General features: G+C 42.3%; 1 protein-coding gene across 1 annotated transcript in view; it reads left to right on the top strand.

Moving 5' to 3' along the window:
- Positions 1-1,436: 1,436 nt before the first annotated feature.
- PAK5 (p21 (RAC1) activated kinase 5) overlaps positions 1,437-16,576 on the top strand; it is a 91,927-nt gene continuing 76,787 nt past the window's right edge. Inside the window, exons 1-2 of the mRNA XM_063125863.1 lie at positions 1,437-1,510; positions 14,678-14,892. Of these exons, the coding sequence (XP_062981933.1) occupies positions 1,438-1,510; positions 14,678-14,892 (288 nt within the window). The 5' untranslated portion in view covers position 1,437. The remainder of the gene's footprint in view (positions 1,511-14,677; positions 14,893-16,576) is intronic.

Below are 16,576 nucleotides of genomic sequence, written 5' to 3'. Positions count from 1 at the left end.
TGCACTAGCTCCAGCTTCCGGAGCAGCTTCAAGGGCAGCCCCACATAGAGCGCGTTGCAGTAATCCAATCTTGACGTTATATGTGGTTGTCAAACACCTGTAAGAAACAAGAATTAACCTTCTGAACTGTGAAACCGCTTGTGAACTAAGAAACTGCAAAGAATATGTACTGTATAATGCCATAGATAGTAGCATATAGTTATAAATTATAGAGCTATAATGTATAGACCTATAATTATAGATTTCCCTTCAATGTACTTCCTGTAGAAGGTGTGAGGGCCTAGTCCTAAGGTTTATCCCAGGATCATCCCGTAGTCATTCCTGTTCATGTAAATGACACACAGGGGATTCCGGGAGCAGGCAGGGACAACCCCGGGATGATCCCAGGATGAACCTTACGTCTGAGATGGTAAACCTATGTCTGGGCCATACCACATGCAGATGTGGGCTCACATGAGTGAATGTTCTTTTCACCGCACATAGAAAACTAGAGGGGATCTAGTCTAGTCTTCTCCATGTCAAGGTGTTTTTGTTTGTTTTATTTTTATGGACGAGTATTAAGAACACGAGAATAGTGTTTAATCTGGTATTCTGATCACAAAGTGTCCAGCCAAGATGCCTATGGGAGGCTCACAACAGAATATGAATACAATGGCACCCTCCCTATCATGTTCTCTCAGCAACTAGTATTTAGAGGCCTGCTGCTTTTGATATTGGAGGTAATATACAGCCATCATGATTAGTAGCCATTGATAATTATTGTTGATGATAGCAGCCACTGATAGCCCTATCATCCATGCATTTATCTACTCTCTCTTTAGAACCATCCATGCTGGTGGCCATCTTGTGGTCGTGAATTCCATATGCAAGTCTCTACCTGCAGCCTGAAATGGCCTGGCCCAAACACACGTAGACCATGTCTGTGAGAACGAGGCCTACTTCTCTCTGGTGTAAGACTGCGTGCTTCACTCTGAAACCAGAAGTGGGAGTTAGTTACATGTTTCCTAGGCAACCGTGGCATGCTTCTCCCCTTTTCTTGATGAAACATGGAGGCCAAAGTCAGTTCAATAAATGTCATAGATCTGAGCTATATAGTGGTGTAGCTGTTGGGGGCGAGGGTGGCACCATCAACATTGCCATGACCAATAGCTGGCCCTACGACAGACCTGAAACAGAAGTCTAATACAGACCTCACTCTTTTCGTCAGGAAATCTTGTTTGAGAGAATCTGTTTGCTAATGTCAGCTGAGGCATCAAAACATAGCATTAAAAGATTGGCTTTCAGTGAGGAGCAGGTGGATCAATGTTCTCCAAACGCCAACAATGTTTCTTTGTTGATTCTGTGCCACCAGCTTTTACTATTGCTGTACAAGCCCGCCTTGTCTTTTATTTATTTAGTTGAATTTATTTCATTGTGCATCTCTATTAGATGTTGCTCATGGGTCAGCCGTCCCGAGACACCCTGCTGTGCTGTGGTGTGACCAGTGAAGGCATTTTCAACAATAAACAAGGTATTGTGTGCTTGAGAAGAAACATTGACAATGACAAGACTCAGATGACTTGGAATTGTTTCAATGTTTCCTTCATTGCAGATTGCGTTGATTGCAGTAATTTCGTGGGGTGTGTTGGAGGGGAGGGAATGACCAATTGAGGATACATTTGGAATACAGACTGACAAATTAGATTAGCAGTACTCAAAAGCAGTGTCCGCTGCAGCTGTGTGCAGATGTTCGTCACGCTTTTAAAGGAATGCTTGGAGGGAGATTAGGCAAGGAATCATGCCTGCTAGCCCTCACCTGAACTTTCAGAGGTTGGATCCAATTTTGGTCATACTTAGAGCAGATACATTGGAATCAATGTTTTCCATAGCTAACTTCACTCTCATTGATTTCAGTGGGTCCATTCTGTATGATCACATACTCAAGTTGGTGTATGAACAAGGGCCTATGTGTGTGCACTTGAATCAACACATGGTTCGTTTTTGTTTTTTGCATGGGAGGGTTTAACACAGGGGTCCTCTGGATGCAGGATTTTGGATTTACAGACAGACTGATAGATTTGGAATGGATTGTGGAGGCCATCCAGTCCAACAACCTGCTCAGTGCAGGATCTACAGTGCATCTTAGCTAGATTGGGCATAGGACCAGCAGAATGCTCCCAGTCGTCTCCTCCACACATTCCTTTGTACCCTCAACATTGCTTGCACATGGCTTAACCCTCAAGGGATGCTTTTCTTTTCTCTCCAGCAACCTCTTCACCCTGTTCCCTTCCCTCCACAAGCGTGGCCCATTAAGAACAGGGGTGATTGCTATTAGCATTGCTTACTGCTGCTGAAATACATGTGGCAGGCTGAGGAGAGGCAGAAGAGCTGTCCATGCCAAAGATATTCAGGGAAATTACCAAGCAAGCTTGACTCAGGAGAAGTGGGAGGCCGGGGGTATTGATGAATGTGAAGCCTTGAGAGCTGAGAAACCTGGGTAAACAGCACTCCCATGTCTCTCTCATAAGATGGGCAGAGAGTTTGCTAACATTGAAAGTGTTTGACCAGTAACAACCAGTGGGGGCTGATGTCTCCAATTTTGGTGGGGCTGTGAATCCATTCTGCGTTTCAGTCAGAACTGGGCAGAACTCTAAAGGAGCTTTTGAAGGTGCCACACCTGTTTTGGGGATAGGGTTCAGCATCTTGGAAAGCTCCTTTAGAGTTCTGACTGGAACCAAGAGTGGATTCACAGCCCCACTGAATACAGAGCCACCAGCCTCCACTGACAATGGCCACCAAGAAGAAAGCATTGGCTCACTGAATTACACAAAGACTCTAGGATCCAGATCCAGAGCTCCCTGACCTACTTTAGAGTAAAAATGGTGGGGGAGAGATGTAGGTGCTAGATACGGACTTAAAGTAATTTTTGTTTTGGCCCTCTGTCTATGCAGTATAATAAAGAATTAGTCAAATACATAACTTGAAAACAATTTAAAACAACAACAACAACAACAACAGAAGTTTTTTCGGGGGGAGAGAATTTTGCAAGTATATAGAGCAAGAGAGGCACGTTCCAAAATATCTGCTTCAAGCAGTACCATAATTCCAAATCATGTTCAGGAGAATTCCATTGCCACGTATGGGACATTTATACTCAAGTTCAGGACAAAGAATCTTTTGCATATACTACTAATGTTTAAAGTGAAACGATTTATTTTGCAGCATATGAATACAATGGTCATTACTAACAGAACAGGGTTAGTAACTTTAAATTCAGCAAGAAAAAATTATCTTAGATACTATTAATATTGTGTCACGTATGGGACACAAGAATTTCCATTTTCGTGCACTTGGTTATCTTCAATTAAATATTTCTGTGAACTGTGAACTTGAAACTAATTCAACTTTTTTCTGATAATTCCTGAGATATCACCTCACATTTATATCCATGTTAGACTCAATTTTTACATTGTAGCTCAGTCAAAAAAATGTTTTTTTGATGTCACGTATGGGACACTGTCTGCACTACAATATAAAAAACTCACTTAGGACTACTAAATATGAATTATTAATTGATTTAAGACACTAGCATCAACAAATAATGTAGTTAGTGTTTAAGCATTGATATTTGAAAAGTTCCCTTACATTAGAATAATTCTGAAAATTTATACATGGTGCAGCGACGAGAGTTCAGAGCCACAGTTGGTGGGTCTTTTGTTTTGGCCCTCTGTCTATGCAGTATAATAAAGAATTAGTCAAATACATAACTTGAAAACAATTTAAAACAACAATACAATTGTATTACTGATATGTAATACAATCAGGAGTGTGGGCAACTTATAATGATGTTTGTTGGCAGGAACCATTACACTCACTTTAACTCCATCCATGCCACAGACTTCCATAACACTGCCTGGGTAGGCCACCTTATTATAACTAACCAAGCACCAAGCACCTATATTGAATTTCACATTTGAAGTAGGCCTAGTAACAGGAACAGATTCTTCACTCTCCAGGGCATGGTGTTTGAAGGAAACTAGACCGTTTGGTTTAGCCTGCACAATATGATATGATGCTATCCCAGGCACAATGATAGTTCCTTCCCAAGGCTTGTCTTTCTCTACTTGGGAATGTATTTCACTCTGGGAAATGTACAGAGTGCATGTTGAGGGAGCAAGTTCATTTGCTAACTGTGCAAACTCCACTGCATTCTGTACGACACTGACATTGCCTTGGCTCATGGTCTTTTGTCGTACAAGCCTTTTCACATTGCCTCCCACACCATCAACTATTCCTTTACCATGTGAGGTGGCAAAATATTTCCAACTGAACTTTCTTTGGTATTTTTTTGCTAGAAGCTTCAGCACGTGCACCATGTATTTGTTCTTGAACTCAGATGCAGGTCAATCACTCCAAATGATGTCCTGAGTAACACCAGTTTCTTCACTCATCATCTCATAGAGTTTCATCAACATTACATGCACAGTGTGTTCGTCCTTCTGTGTTATATCTGAGCACAAGAGGAAGATTCTAAAAGATCCATTTAAGAAGACAGCTGCAGTGAAAAGCGTTACACTTGCTCGAGACCAAAGGGCACTCTGAATCTTGTTCCGATACTCACAGCTATAAGACATAGCAAAATCAATTTGCAGCACTCTTACATTTTCCAGTTTTTGATCACTTAAGAAAGCATTTGCTTGTATTCTTATTATGTGAACCTGACCCAGAAAGTTTTCATAACTTGAAACAATATCTTCGTGTAATTCACCAGCACAACCATCTTTCATGCTTAACACTAGTCTTCCATCAGCATCCTTTTCCCACTGCTTCCATGTGACGTGCTTTGCTGGCTCTTCAGGAAATGGAATATTTTTTCCACTGGAACATTTTTCACATGTATTTAGTTTTTTTCTTGTGTGCTCTCTGCAACCTCTTTCGAACTCTTTCATACTCTTTAGCCCTATTTGAAAGGTTTTGTGAAATGGGGTTTCCTGTTAGGACTAGTACCAACCCAAAATGGCTAAACTGTTGCTCAGACTGGTGCTTCCAAGGTAACGGGAGCCAATTGTCCTTTTAATGTTTCTAGCCGCAAGGTTCACTATGGCTCCTCATTGGATAAATGTTCTTTCAAGATCTACAATGCCACACTCTGATTAAACTTTTATCAGTTGATCAGGAAAGATGTGCACCTGGGAGAAGCTTAATGTGAGGTGCCGTCTCTTGTTTATTACACCTTTTGCTACTTTCCTTTATCCAAGATTGGTTTCTCGACTACGTAGTTTACTCCTCAGGTTACAAAATTGCATGTGCCACAAAAGCTGACCTGCATATCCATCTGATGAATTCAGGACAAAAAGAAGGGGTTTGTGCAAAAAGACTGACATTTTTTTCCTAAGCTGGACAAGTCTTAGCAGCATCTATAATACGATGTTTCTATATTAAAAGTTGAAGTTCTGTATCACTGTGAACTATTCAGGGATGGGCACCATGCTTTTATACTGTCTGTTTTATTCTTTGGTTTTAATCTTTGTGAACCTCCCAGAGAGCTTCTGCTATTGGGCAGTATAAAAATGCAATAAATAAATAAATTGGTAGCCCTCCATGTGGTTTGGCCTACAACTCCCAGGATCTCTCACTGTTGGCTAAGGTTGGGCAAATGAGCAATGTTGAAGATTGCCAGGATGTGCCCTATTTCCATTCACAATTAGGAACATTGGAACATAGGAACATAGGAAGTTGGCTTATACTGAGTCAGACCCTTGGTCCATCTTGCCCAGTATTGTCGACAGTGACTGGTCACCAGTTCCAGGGTTTCAGAGAGGAGTTTTTCCAGCCCTATCTGGAGATGCCTGGGATTGAACCTGGGGCTTTCTGAATTATTATTTTATATTTATTTTATTTATTGCATTTCTATACCGCCCAATAGCCGAAGCTCTCTGGGTGGTTTACAAATCTCTCTGGGCAATTGACATCTGCATGCAAAGCAGATGCTCTATCACTGATCTATGGCCCTCTCCCATTTGCAGTCGCTACTTGTGTTGCACGAATGGGAAATCTGCACAAATTGAGCAGTGATCAAACATGAAATTTCTGCAACTTCCCTTGTGAAATTTGTGCAAACTTCCTAACTTTAGGCAACTCTCCTAAATTTACTCAGCTTTTCTCCATAGACTAAACCAGAGCTGATTCAGTCTACCTGGGAGTGGGGGTGGGGGATTGAGCAAATTACAAAATTTGCATAAATTTTAGGCATTTCTGTAAATTCAAGAAATGTGCATAGATTTGGAATATTTATACAAATCGAACATAAGCGTATGTTTTCCAGTTTATAAACATTTTCAATGGACATGGGCTCATGCTCGTGATGATGTTCAGAGTTGTGAACAGGGCAGGTTCACAAGTTTTGCAAACAAATCGAAATTTTCATACATACTCACTATTGGTTATGCTGGCTAGAACTGGTGGGAGTTGTAGGCCAAAACATCGGGGGGGGGGGCGCAAGTTGCCCACCCTGCATACTTCATAGTGATACAGAACTTCAGACTTTTAATATAGAAATATAGGATAGTATCCATGATGATGGTGGAAGCAAAGCTTTGTTTTTGATATGATTTTGTCAAAACAAGGAAGTGTCTACAAATTGCTTTGGAAAAGCATGCTCAACTCTTGCTACGTCTTACTCAGTCTCCGAACCAGGTAAGCCATTAGATCATGGCAAACTGCAGCCCTCCAGTGTCAGGTTTCTGGGTGAGTGAGCCAAAAAGTGACTAGAGGTTTTTCTGCCATTATGACACATAAGGAGAAATCCAGATTAGCTGGTGGTTTTTTCATGGCCAAAGTGATTATTGCACCTACAGTTAGGTGACTAATTAAGAGCAGCTGGAATGGTTTGCTGACTCACAAAGAGTGTGGTAAAGCTGATGTAATAATACCACATGGTAAGAATGCCACTAACTGATTGGCTCAAAGGACTATAAAGAAGAATATGGACTATGGATAGTGTGGAGAAGAAGGGTTAGGTTTAGAGTAAAAGTCGTTGTGTATGTTGATGTAAATATCTACTGCTGCACTGCCATGCTGTAATGATACTGCACAGTAAAGGACTTAGTTGAGCACCACTGATCTTTGTCTGTGTGGTCTTTCATCTTGAGATCAGCTTCTTTGTCTTGACGCTGGACTTCCTGAAAAACTCTGCTTGTGTGAGTTGCATTCTGCACTAGCTTGAAAAAGTGCATTACTATACTTACCACATCATCCAGATGTTCTTGGAGTCCAGCTCACAGCTTCCCTGGCCATGCTGCCTGGAGCTGGTGGAAGTTGCAGGCCGACAACATCTGGAGGGCCACAGGTTGCCCCCTCCTCCCTTAGACATATGTAACAAATAATAATTTATATGAAGTTAAAAAATGGAAGATATCCCTAACATAAAAAATGAAGCCCATACTGTGAAGAATGTGAATGCATGGCCTGTTTTCCTTCTATTAAAATCTAACATCAAACACCAAACAAAATATTTTATAATTATAATAAAATATTTGTTTGTTTGTTTATTTAAAATATTTATTTCCCACCCTATATCACTAAGATCTCAGAGCGGCGTACAGATAAATACATACAGTATAAAACAATAAATATACACAGTTAAAAACAAATTAAATAGGGTGACCATATTTTGGAAACCAAAAAGGAGGACAACATGGTCACCCCCAAGGGGGCGTGTCCAGCACCAAGGGGGCGTGCCCACCCGAACATAGCCTTGGTCACATGTCTGATTTTACAGCACACATTTAAGACAAATTTGTTCTACATAACATCTTAATGTTAAAATCACTGAAATAAAGAACAAGTGAGAGATTCAATGTATCTGAAATTAACTTCACTCACTCCTACTTTTGTAGGTTTTGCTGTACTTTGAAGCTGTTGCTATACTCTGTGTGTTACATTCTCCCTTTCCCTCAAATATCTTTTCTGACTTTATCTTCACTCATTGCAAGCTGCTGTTGTTGTTAACAGGGTTTGATACTGGCCCCAGATCTGTTTCAAATTTGGTATGGCTAAAGCTCTATCTAAAAGCTATCATGGTGCCAACTTTCAGCTCTTTATCTTTAAAAATGATGATTTTAAAAATAATAATTTTAAAACCTCAATTTTTAAAAAAATCCTAAAAAATCAATGGATGAAAAGATCTGTTTCAAATTTGGTGTGGCTAAAGATCTACCTAAATCCTTTCATGGTGCAAAGTTTCATCTCTTTATCTTTCAAAAGGACAATTTTAAAAATAATAGTTTTAAAACCTATTTTTTAAAAAAATTCCTAAAAAATCAATGGATGAACGGATCTGTTTCAAATTTAGGATGACTATATCCCTTCCTAAGAGCTACCATTGTCCCAAGTGTCATGTCTTTATCTTAAAAATGACAGAGTTATAAGCATTTTTGTTAATTCCCATTAGAGCTGCTCTTTGAAAAAAAATCCAGATTTCCCCTCCCCCTCCCAGATTTGCCATCAAAAACCCGGACAAATCCAGGCAAATCCGGTCATATGGTCACCCTAAATTAAACCATGATCCAAGTTAAAACAATATATAATTTAAAAGCAATAGATACAGTTAACCACTCACTAATGGCAATTTTTCAGAAGGGAGAAACAAGCTGGAAAGATGCAAATGTTTAGTCTGGAGAAGAGAAGATTGAAGGGAGATATGATAGCACTCTTCCAATATTTAAATGGTTGTCACACAGGATCTCTTCTCGATCCTCCCAGAGTGCAGGACACGGAATAATGGGTTCAAGTTACAGGAAGCCAGATTCCGGCTGGACATCAGGAAAACTTCCTCACTGTTAGAGCAGTATGACAATGGAACCAATGACCTAGGGAGGTGGTGGGCTCTCCCACAATAGAGGCCTTCAAGATGCAGCTGGACAGCCATCTGTCAGGGATGCTTTAAGGTAGATTCCTGCAAATGAGCAGGGGGTTGGACTGGATGGTCTTGTAGGCCCCTTCCAACTCTACTATTCTATGATTCTATTAGGGGTGTGCACGGACCCCCCGCTCCGCCCCTGGAGTTATGCACTATCCTTACACTTGTAAAGTTTTCCTTCTTGCTGTTATCTCAGCATGCAGCACCTATTCTTACTGAGCTTCTGGAAAACGCAGGAAACTAAACCTGCCAAGTAAATCACTCTGTTTCTGATTTAATAGTTCTGAAAGTAAGTTCCGAATGTGCACCATATTACTCTAGTAAAATACATTGCAATTTACAACACTGTGCCAAGATAATATCATTTATTACAGCAATTAAACAGTGAGTATATGTGACAGGTTTATAAAGTGCTGGAAGGAGCAATTCAATTTCGGCTCAGTTCTTTTCGCCCTTTTGCTGTTGGGAGCCAAAATGCAGTTTCACAGAACGTATGGAACTGGTCCTGTCTGTTTTTGCCTTGATATATTCACTTAGGGCTGTACCTCACATTGATCTCAGAGCAGACCCATTGAAATGAATGGGACATGTTAGATATCATTGGATACAAATGTTAAGACACAATCCTATGCATGTTTAGACAGAAAAACTGCCCTGCTTCACCTTGCATTCCCCAGACAGCTGGGGACTTTTTTTGCTGTCTAAACAGGCTTCGTTTTGCAACCTGGGCTGACTCCGCGGCATTACAGATGTTGCTTTTGTGTGCACCTAAGTCAGCTTCCAGTCAAGCTGATCGCAGAGGACGTGGGCTTCAGGGTGCTGAACAACAGGTCGTGGTGTGCAGTCAGAAGGCCAGATCAATGCACTGCACAGCTAAACACCCCTTGAACTCTGATGCTCAAGGGCAGAGCCTGGAGCAACGGGAGGCCACCCCAAGTTGGCTGTGTCAGTAGAGCACTTCCACAGGCTAGCTTTATAGCGATCAGAAAGCGATTCATAGGGCTGTGAGCATGCCTAAGGCAGTGCAGGCTGATGGCTCCGATTTTGGTGGGGCTGTGAATCCATTCTGGCTTTCAGTCAGAACCAGCCAGAACTCTAAAGGAGCTATCCAAGGTGCTGAACCTATTGGGGGACCAGTTCTGGCTGGTTCTGACCACAACCCAGAATGGATTCACAGCCCCACCAAAATCAGAGCCATCAGCCTCCATTGGCCTGAGGTCAGGGAGTTCTGCACGTGCAGGTTTCAGCCACAAAACGGGACGGCAACAATAGCCTCTCAACTAAGGCCTTAGCTAGACCTGAGGTTTATCCCGGGATCATCCCTGTTCATGTAAATGACACACAGGGGAGCAGGCAGGGACGACCCCGGGACGATCCCAGGATAAACCTCAGGTCTAGCTAAGGCCTAAGTTAACAATAAAACTATTTAAAATTACTCTGTTCATTTTCTGTACTTTACCAAAGCTTTTTCCAGAGAAGATGCTACTGAAAATATAATATATTTATATTTAAAGCCACACTTTAAATAATTAATGACATGTAGTGGTTAGAGTGCTGGACTAGGACTGGCAGAAACTCCGTTTTAGTTGCCACTCAGCCATGAAGCTCACTGGGTGTCTTTGGGCCGGTCCCTGACTCTCAGTCTAACCCACCTCATAGGGTTGTGATGATGATAAAATGGAAAGGAGGAAGTTCAAGGCCTTGGGCTCATTGGAGGAAAGGCGTTATACAAATGTAACAAAGAAACAGAAAATATTAATGCAATCTTGCAAAGGATTCATAGATCAATTCTAGTTGGGTTTACTCTATAAGTCCCATTTTATTCGGGGGAGCTTATGTCTAAGTAATAGTCCATAAGACTGGCAATCCTATACGCATTCATCTGGGAGTGAGCCTCATATAATTCATTGACCCAGTTTGCATGTTCACTGTGGCTTAAACAAGCTAAGGTGGCTTGTTTAAGCTGCAGCACATGCCAGCAGGTGCTATTTGACTAATTATCTGCCCAGGATCAGCTTGTCATGTCATCCAAACCCAAGCAGCATGGCTTATTTGAGGGGGGAACAACCCTCAAATAACCAATGGCCTGTTGTTGGATTATTTCAGAGTTGTTTTCTCTACTATCAAGCCATGCTGCCCAGGTTCAGATGACACAACAAGCTACACCTGGGCGGGTTTAAACCACAGTGATTGTGCAAATGGGCCAGTAAGGCTTACTTTATTTATTTATTTGTTTGTTTGTTTGTTACATTTATATCCTGCCTTTTTTCCTCCAATGAACCCAATGTGGCATACATAATCCTCCTCCTCTCCATTTTATCCTCACAACAACAACCCTGTGAGGTAGGTTGGGCTGAGAGTCTGTGACTGGCCCAAAGTCACCCAGTGGGTTTCCATGGTTGAGTGGGGACTAGAACCTGGATCTCCCAAATCCCAGTCCAACACTTTAGCCACTACGCCACACTGAAGAGACTTGCATAAGATTGCATTGTAAGACAGCTGTTTTGCAGAAATCCACATTCTTAGGCTGCGATCATAAACACACTTACTAGACAGTAAATCCCACTGAATTTAGAGAGTTTCTTCTGAGTAGACATGGTTAGGATTGTACTGCATGTAATCATCTTCTTCTTCTTCTTCTTCTTCTTCTTCTTCTTCTTCTTCTTCTTCTTCTTCTTCTTCTTCTTCGTCTTCTTCTTCTTGAAGCTGCAGGGGTTATGGCATCTTCCTTAATAGTGAATCTCTCATTTTCCCTGCAGCTTTTGTTAAAAATGTACAGTCCGGTGGAGGGGTGTCTCTAAAACCAAAAGCAAAACAACATAAAAATCATTCTGCAAATCTAGAAATTACTATTATTTAAATAGAAATACAGTATTTATTTATTTATGATTGTATTTTTGTACTGCCCAATAGCTGAAGCTCTCTGAGCAGTTTGCAACAATTAAAACCATAAAATGTAATGCAGTAAAATACAGGATAAACACTTAGAACTACAGTACTCTATATAATAAAAATAATAACCAAATGGAATCTAGCAATAGTGCAAACATTTAAAATACAGTACCAGATTTAATACAGAAACTGAAAAACTAAATGCTTGGGAAAATAAAAAAAGGTCTTCACCTGGTGTCGAAAAGAGCACAATGTAGGCACCAGTACCTGTTGCCATAATGGAGAATACTGTAGCCAGGTGCATGTCTACACTATACTTTTTTCCCTGGGTCATCCATGTGCGTCCAAATGATGCACAGGGGATCCCGGGGTTAGCCAGGGACGACCCATCCATTTCCCTGGGATGACTGCTTCTGCAGTTATCCTGAATTTCACCGCAGTCCTGAGACCATCCTGAGGACTGCGGGTGGTGTGGGCCCCATCCCAGCTTCCCCCTTCCTCCCCGCAAGTAGCAGGGCTGGGCACAGAGCTGTTTGGGGGAGCTCTGTGCCCTTTGGGGGGGCAGCAATTTTGCCATCCCAGGGATGGGGGGGTTGGGGCATGTTGCGTGGTGGCCATGCCGCTGGGAGAGGATCGCGGAAGCAAGTAAGTCTGCGATCCTCCCCCCTCCCTCCCTCGACAGCCTTAGGGGTAGACATGCCCCAGGTACAGTGTGCCTTTCTCAGAGTGTTGTCCAGGTGTTGTTGATGGGCAACTTCAGGTCCCTAAGCTCACCCTCCCTTATGGTTCTTTAAGCCAGACTTGGCAGGACAGCCCTTAAAAATCTGACCACCACTTGGACACACAATAGATCAAACAGAATGTCATCCTTCTAGAATTGTTGCCCATAGCCCTCCCAGAGCCTGCATGACCTTTGTTTTTACTTCCCCTTCTCCAGTTTAAGTCTGCTGGTCAAAATTTGTTTTCCTTATCCATCTTCTAAATTACTTCTCCCCAGATGGTGGCCTGAGCTTCCCTGTATCTTGCACTGTATATTACCTCCTAGAGCTATGCAGCTGCACACAATTGGCCTCCTGCTGATTTTCACACTTTAACCATGGAGCCAAGAAGAGCAGGCCGGCAAACTGATTAAAGTTATTTCAAGGCCACTGGCAGATAAGGAAGTGAGTAATTTTGTCAGAGTGAGGAGAAATAGGACTCCCATTTCTCCTGCTCTTATAAAGAACTAGATCTTATCAGAGCAGTTTATGCTCCATGTACTGTTATATCAAATGAATACTCTATTTATTTATTTATTTATTTTTACCGTACCTTTCTGATAAAAGAAACACTCAAAGCAGCTAACAACAGAAATAAAACAACGTTGCAATTCTGTACAACCTTATGGGGTAGTAAGTTACACTGAACACAATGGGTAGAGATGTGTAGATTTTGCACTGTAGCGCCTCATCTACACCAAGCAGGATATTGCACTATGAAAGCGGTATATAAAAGGCAGGAGCCCCACTACTGCTTTATAGCGGTATTGAAGTGCACCGACAACTGTTGGGGCCCATTGACACATGCCATATATCGCTTTCATACTGCTATATCCTGCTTGGTGTGGCTCCTGCCTCTTACATACCGCTTTCATACAGCTTTCATAATGCTATATCCTGCTTGGTGTAGATTAGGTCTAAGGCATAACCATACAAGCAACAATGTTATATAGACAAAAGCTAGAAATAAAAGTTGACAGATTTTTAAAAAAATGTCAGAAGCTAAAAAGTCAGAAGATAAAAAAACACCATCCTCTAACTGACAGGTCAAATGCCTGTTTTGAGAGGCCTTCATGCATCAACAAAATGTGCTTCCTTAGGAAGGGCATTCCAGATCCTAAGCATGGCCATAGAGGAGGGGCCTTTTCATTCAATGCAATTTTATTCCATATATGTTTTGAATGAACTATCATGTAATGATCACACTCTCAACTTTACAAATGGGGACAGTTGTGATCTGAAGGGAATTGCCTTTCCTTGATTCACTGGACATGGCCTCCTTCTGTCCCGTCCCCCCCAATGAGCCTAATAGAGGGTTTGAATGTGGAGGAGAGTTGGATCAAGCAAAGGAGGGAAAGCTTTACCTTCCTCTCTTAGTACTGCTGCCTCAGGCCAAGTCAATCTCCTGCCACAGTTGCACAAGTTCCAAACACAGACCTCCTGTATCATGTCTAGTGTGGCCCTGTGACAGATTGTTGGTCAACCACTGTCTAAGGCCTTAGAAGGAGCTCCCCTGCGGCCCTGCACCCTGCTGTCCTTTTACTGGAGATGTCAGAGACTAAACCAAAGGTCTTCTGCATGCAAAGTGTGAGCTTTGCCACCAAATTCTGGCCTTTCCCCCTTCATCTATGGCACAGCTTCTCAGCCTTGGGTTCACAGATGCTGTTGGACTTTGACTCCCACCATCCCTGACCTTTGGGCACATTGGCTGGGGATGATTGGAGTTGTAGTCCAACAGCACCTAGGGATCCATGGATGGGACCTACTGATCTATAGGCTAGACATAAACTTTTGATCTAAATGAAAACATACATTTTAGCTACTCCCCTTGTGTCCAAATGACCACTCTAGTTGTGAAACATCTCCTTTCAAATATTTTAACATTGGTACCTTCTGTTCTGGAGCTGGTCATAATGCAGATTTCTCAAGTAAGAGTCTTGTGGCACCTTAAAGACTAATGCATTTATTATGGCATAAGCTTTGGTGGACTAGAGTCCTCTTAAATCAGATGCATAAAATGTTATCCATTTCTCAGTTATCCAGTAATGCATATTGTGTTTTCTCAATTATGGAAAATACCATAATGCAAAGATTCTCTCTCTCTCTCTCTCTCTCTCTTTCCCTCCAGGTTTTCCCACCATGTTTGGAAAGAAAAAGAAAAAGCTTGAAATTTCCGGCCCCTCAAATTTTGAACACAGGGTGCACACTGGGTTTGATCACAGGGAACAGAAATTCACAGGACTACCTCAACAGTGGCATAGTTTACTGGCGGACACAGCTAATAGGCCGAAGCCTATGGTGGATCCTTCATGCATCACACCCATCCAACTTGCTCCTATGAAGGTAGTGCTGAATATTTTTTTTAACCTATTTGACTTTAACATGGTTTCTTTGTTTCTGGGATGCCTAACATTTTATTTAATCCACAGGGCACTTCCCATCTCTAACCTTTGGACTAGAATTATCTTTGTCAATCTGGTGCCCTCCAGATATTTTGGACTTCAACTCCCATTAGCCCCAGCCAGCATGGCCAATAGTCAGGAATTCTGGGAGTTGTAGCTCAAAACATATGGAGGGTGTCAGGTTGGGGATGGCTGCTCTGCTGTAAAAGGCATATAGAAGTAGGCTGCCATGGTGAGTCAGCAATTTCTTACAAGGATGCCATATTATTTGAATTGGAAACCAGAGATCCCCATGCCAAATGGACATGGCCACAGTCAGATGCTCTGTGCATGAAATAGCATTCAGGAGGACCTGGATCAGGGAACAGTCTCCATCCCAAATACTGCAGCCTGGCATCAATGTTCTGATGCAATCAGTGTGGCTTCCATGACAGTCGGACAGATTGGATTTCCTGTGCAGATATTGTAGTTCTGATGATGTAAATGTTTATCCCGAACCCACTTCCATTCCAATTCTAATTTACTTTCCACTAAGGCCTTAGCTAGACCTAGCTAAGTTTATCCCGGGGTCATCCCTGCCTGCTCCCAGGATATCCTGTGTGTCAAGTGTGTCAAGTGGCTGAAACAGAGGCCCCGCCCAGGCCTTCGATGAGGACCTGGAGACTAGCAGCTACAGGCCTCTTAAAGGTACATACATCCACATATCACATCCCCCCTTCTCCATAAAAACAATATCTTTTGTTCAATTAAATCTTAACATGTCAATCTTCGCTCTTCACCACTATCCCATAACATAGTCCTTAAACTTTGCTGGTAGTCTCACTTCTCGCCCACTCCGTGTCCGTTCGATTCCATCTGCTGTTACATCTGACGAAAGCTCCAGCTCACCTTGAGGTCCTTCTGGCAAGACCGCTGCCTCAGGGGATGCCAGCTCCTCTGCAACCCCCAGATCCACATTGGTTGCACCCACAGGGGAAAAGCAATCCCTCCCGAGGTGCCCCCTGTTCCTTCTATTAGTTTGACCTTGGGGAGTCTCCACTACATATGAGCGTGGCTCTCTTCTTTTCTGAGCTACTGATGCTGGCATCCAACCTAAAGCGGTTTGCAACCTGACCCTGTCTCCTACTTGCAAAGGTGGAAGAGGTGCTGTGTGCTTGTCATAATATGCTTTCTGCTGCCTCTGTCGATCTTGTAATCTAGGGTGCGCTCCACGTGGCACCCTGGGCTTCTGGGTAGATGTAATAGCTGGCAGTGTGCTCCTTAGTAAACGTCCAAATACATATTCAGATGTACAAACCATTCAAGGTGATGGAGAGCATCCAGCTCTGGACATGCATTCTGGGAGCCATGTCACTTTACACTGCAGTTCCTAAAATCAAGGATATCTAAGAGTAGGGTGACCCTATGAAAAGGAGGACTGGGCTCTTGTATCTTTAACAGTTGCATAGAAAAGGGAATTTCAGTAAGTGTCATTTGTATATATGGGGAACCTGGTGAAATTTCCTCTTCATCACAACAGTTAAAGCTTCAGGTGCCCTGCCCTCATTTAAATCTGGTCACTCTAGTATAGCTCCTGCACTTTAACTGCGGTGATGTAGAAGGAATTTCACCAGGTTCTCCATATA

This window comes from Elgaria multicarinata, chromosome 4 (genome assembly GCF_023053635.1).
Source record: "Elgaria multicarinata webbii isolate HBS135686 ecotype San Diego chromosome 4, rElgMul1.1.pri, whole genome shotgun sequence".
NCBI classification, from domain to species: domain Eukaryota; kingdom Metazoa; phylum Chordata; class Lepidosauria; order Squamata; family Anguidae; genus Elgaria; species Elgaria multicarinata.
Note: the sequence above shows the minus strand (reverse complement) of the source record. Positions and strands in the feature narration are given on the sequence as shown.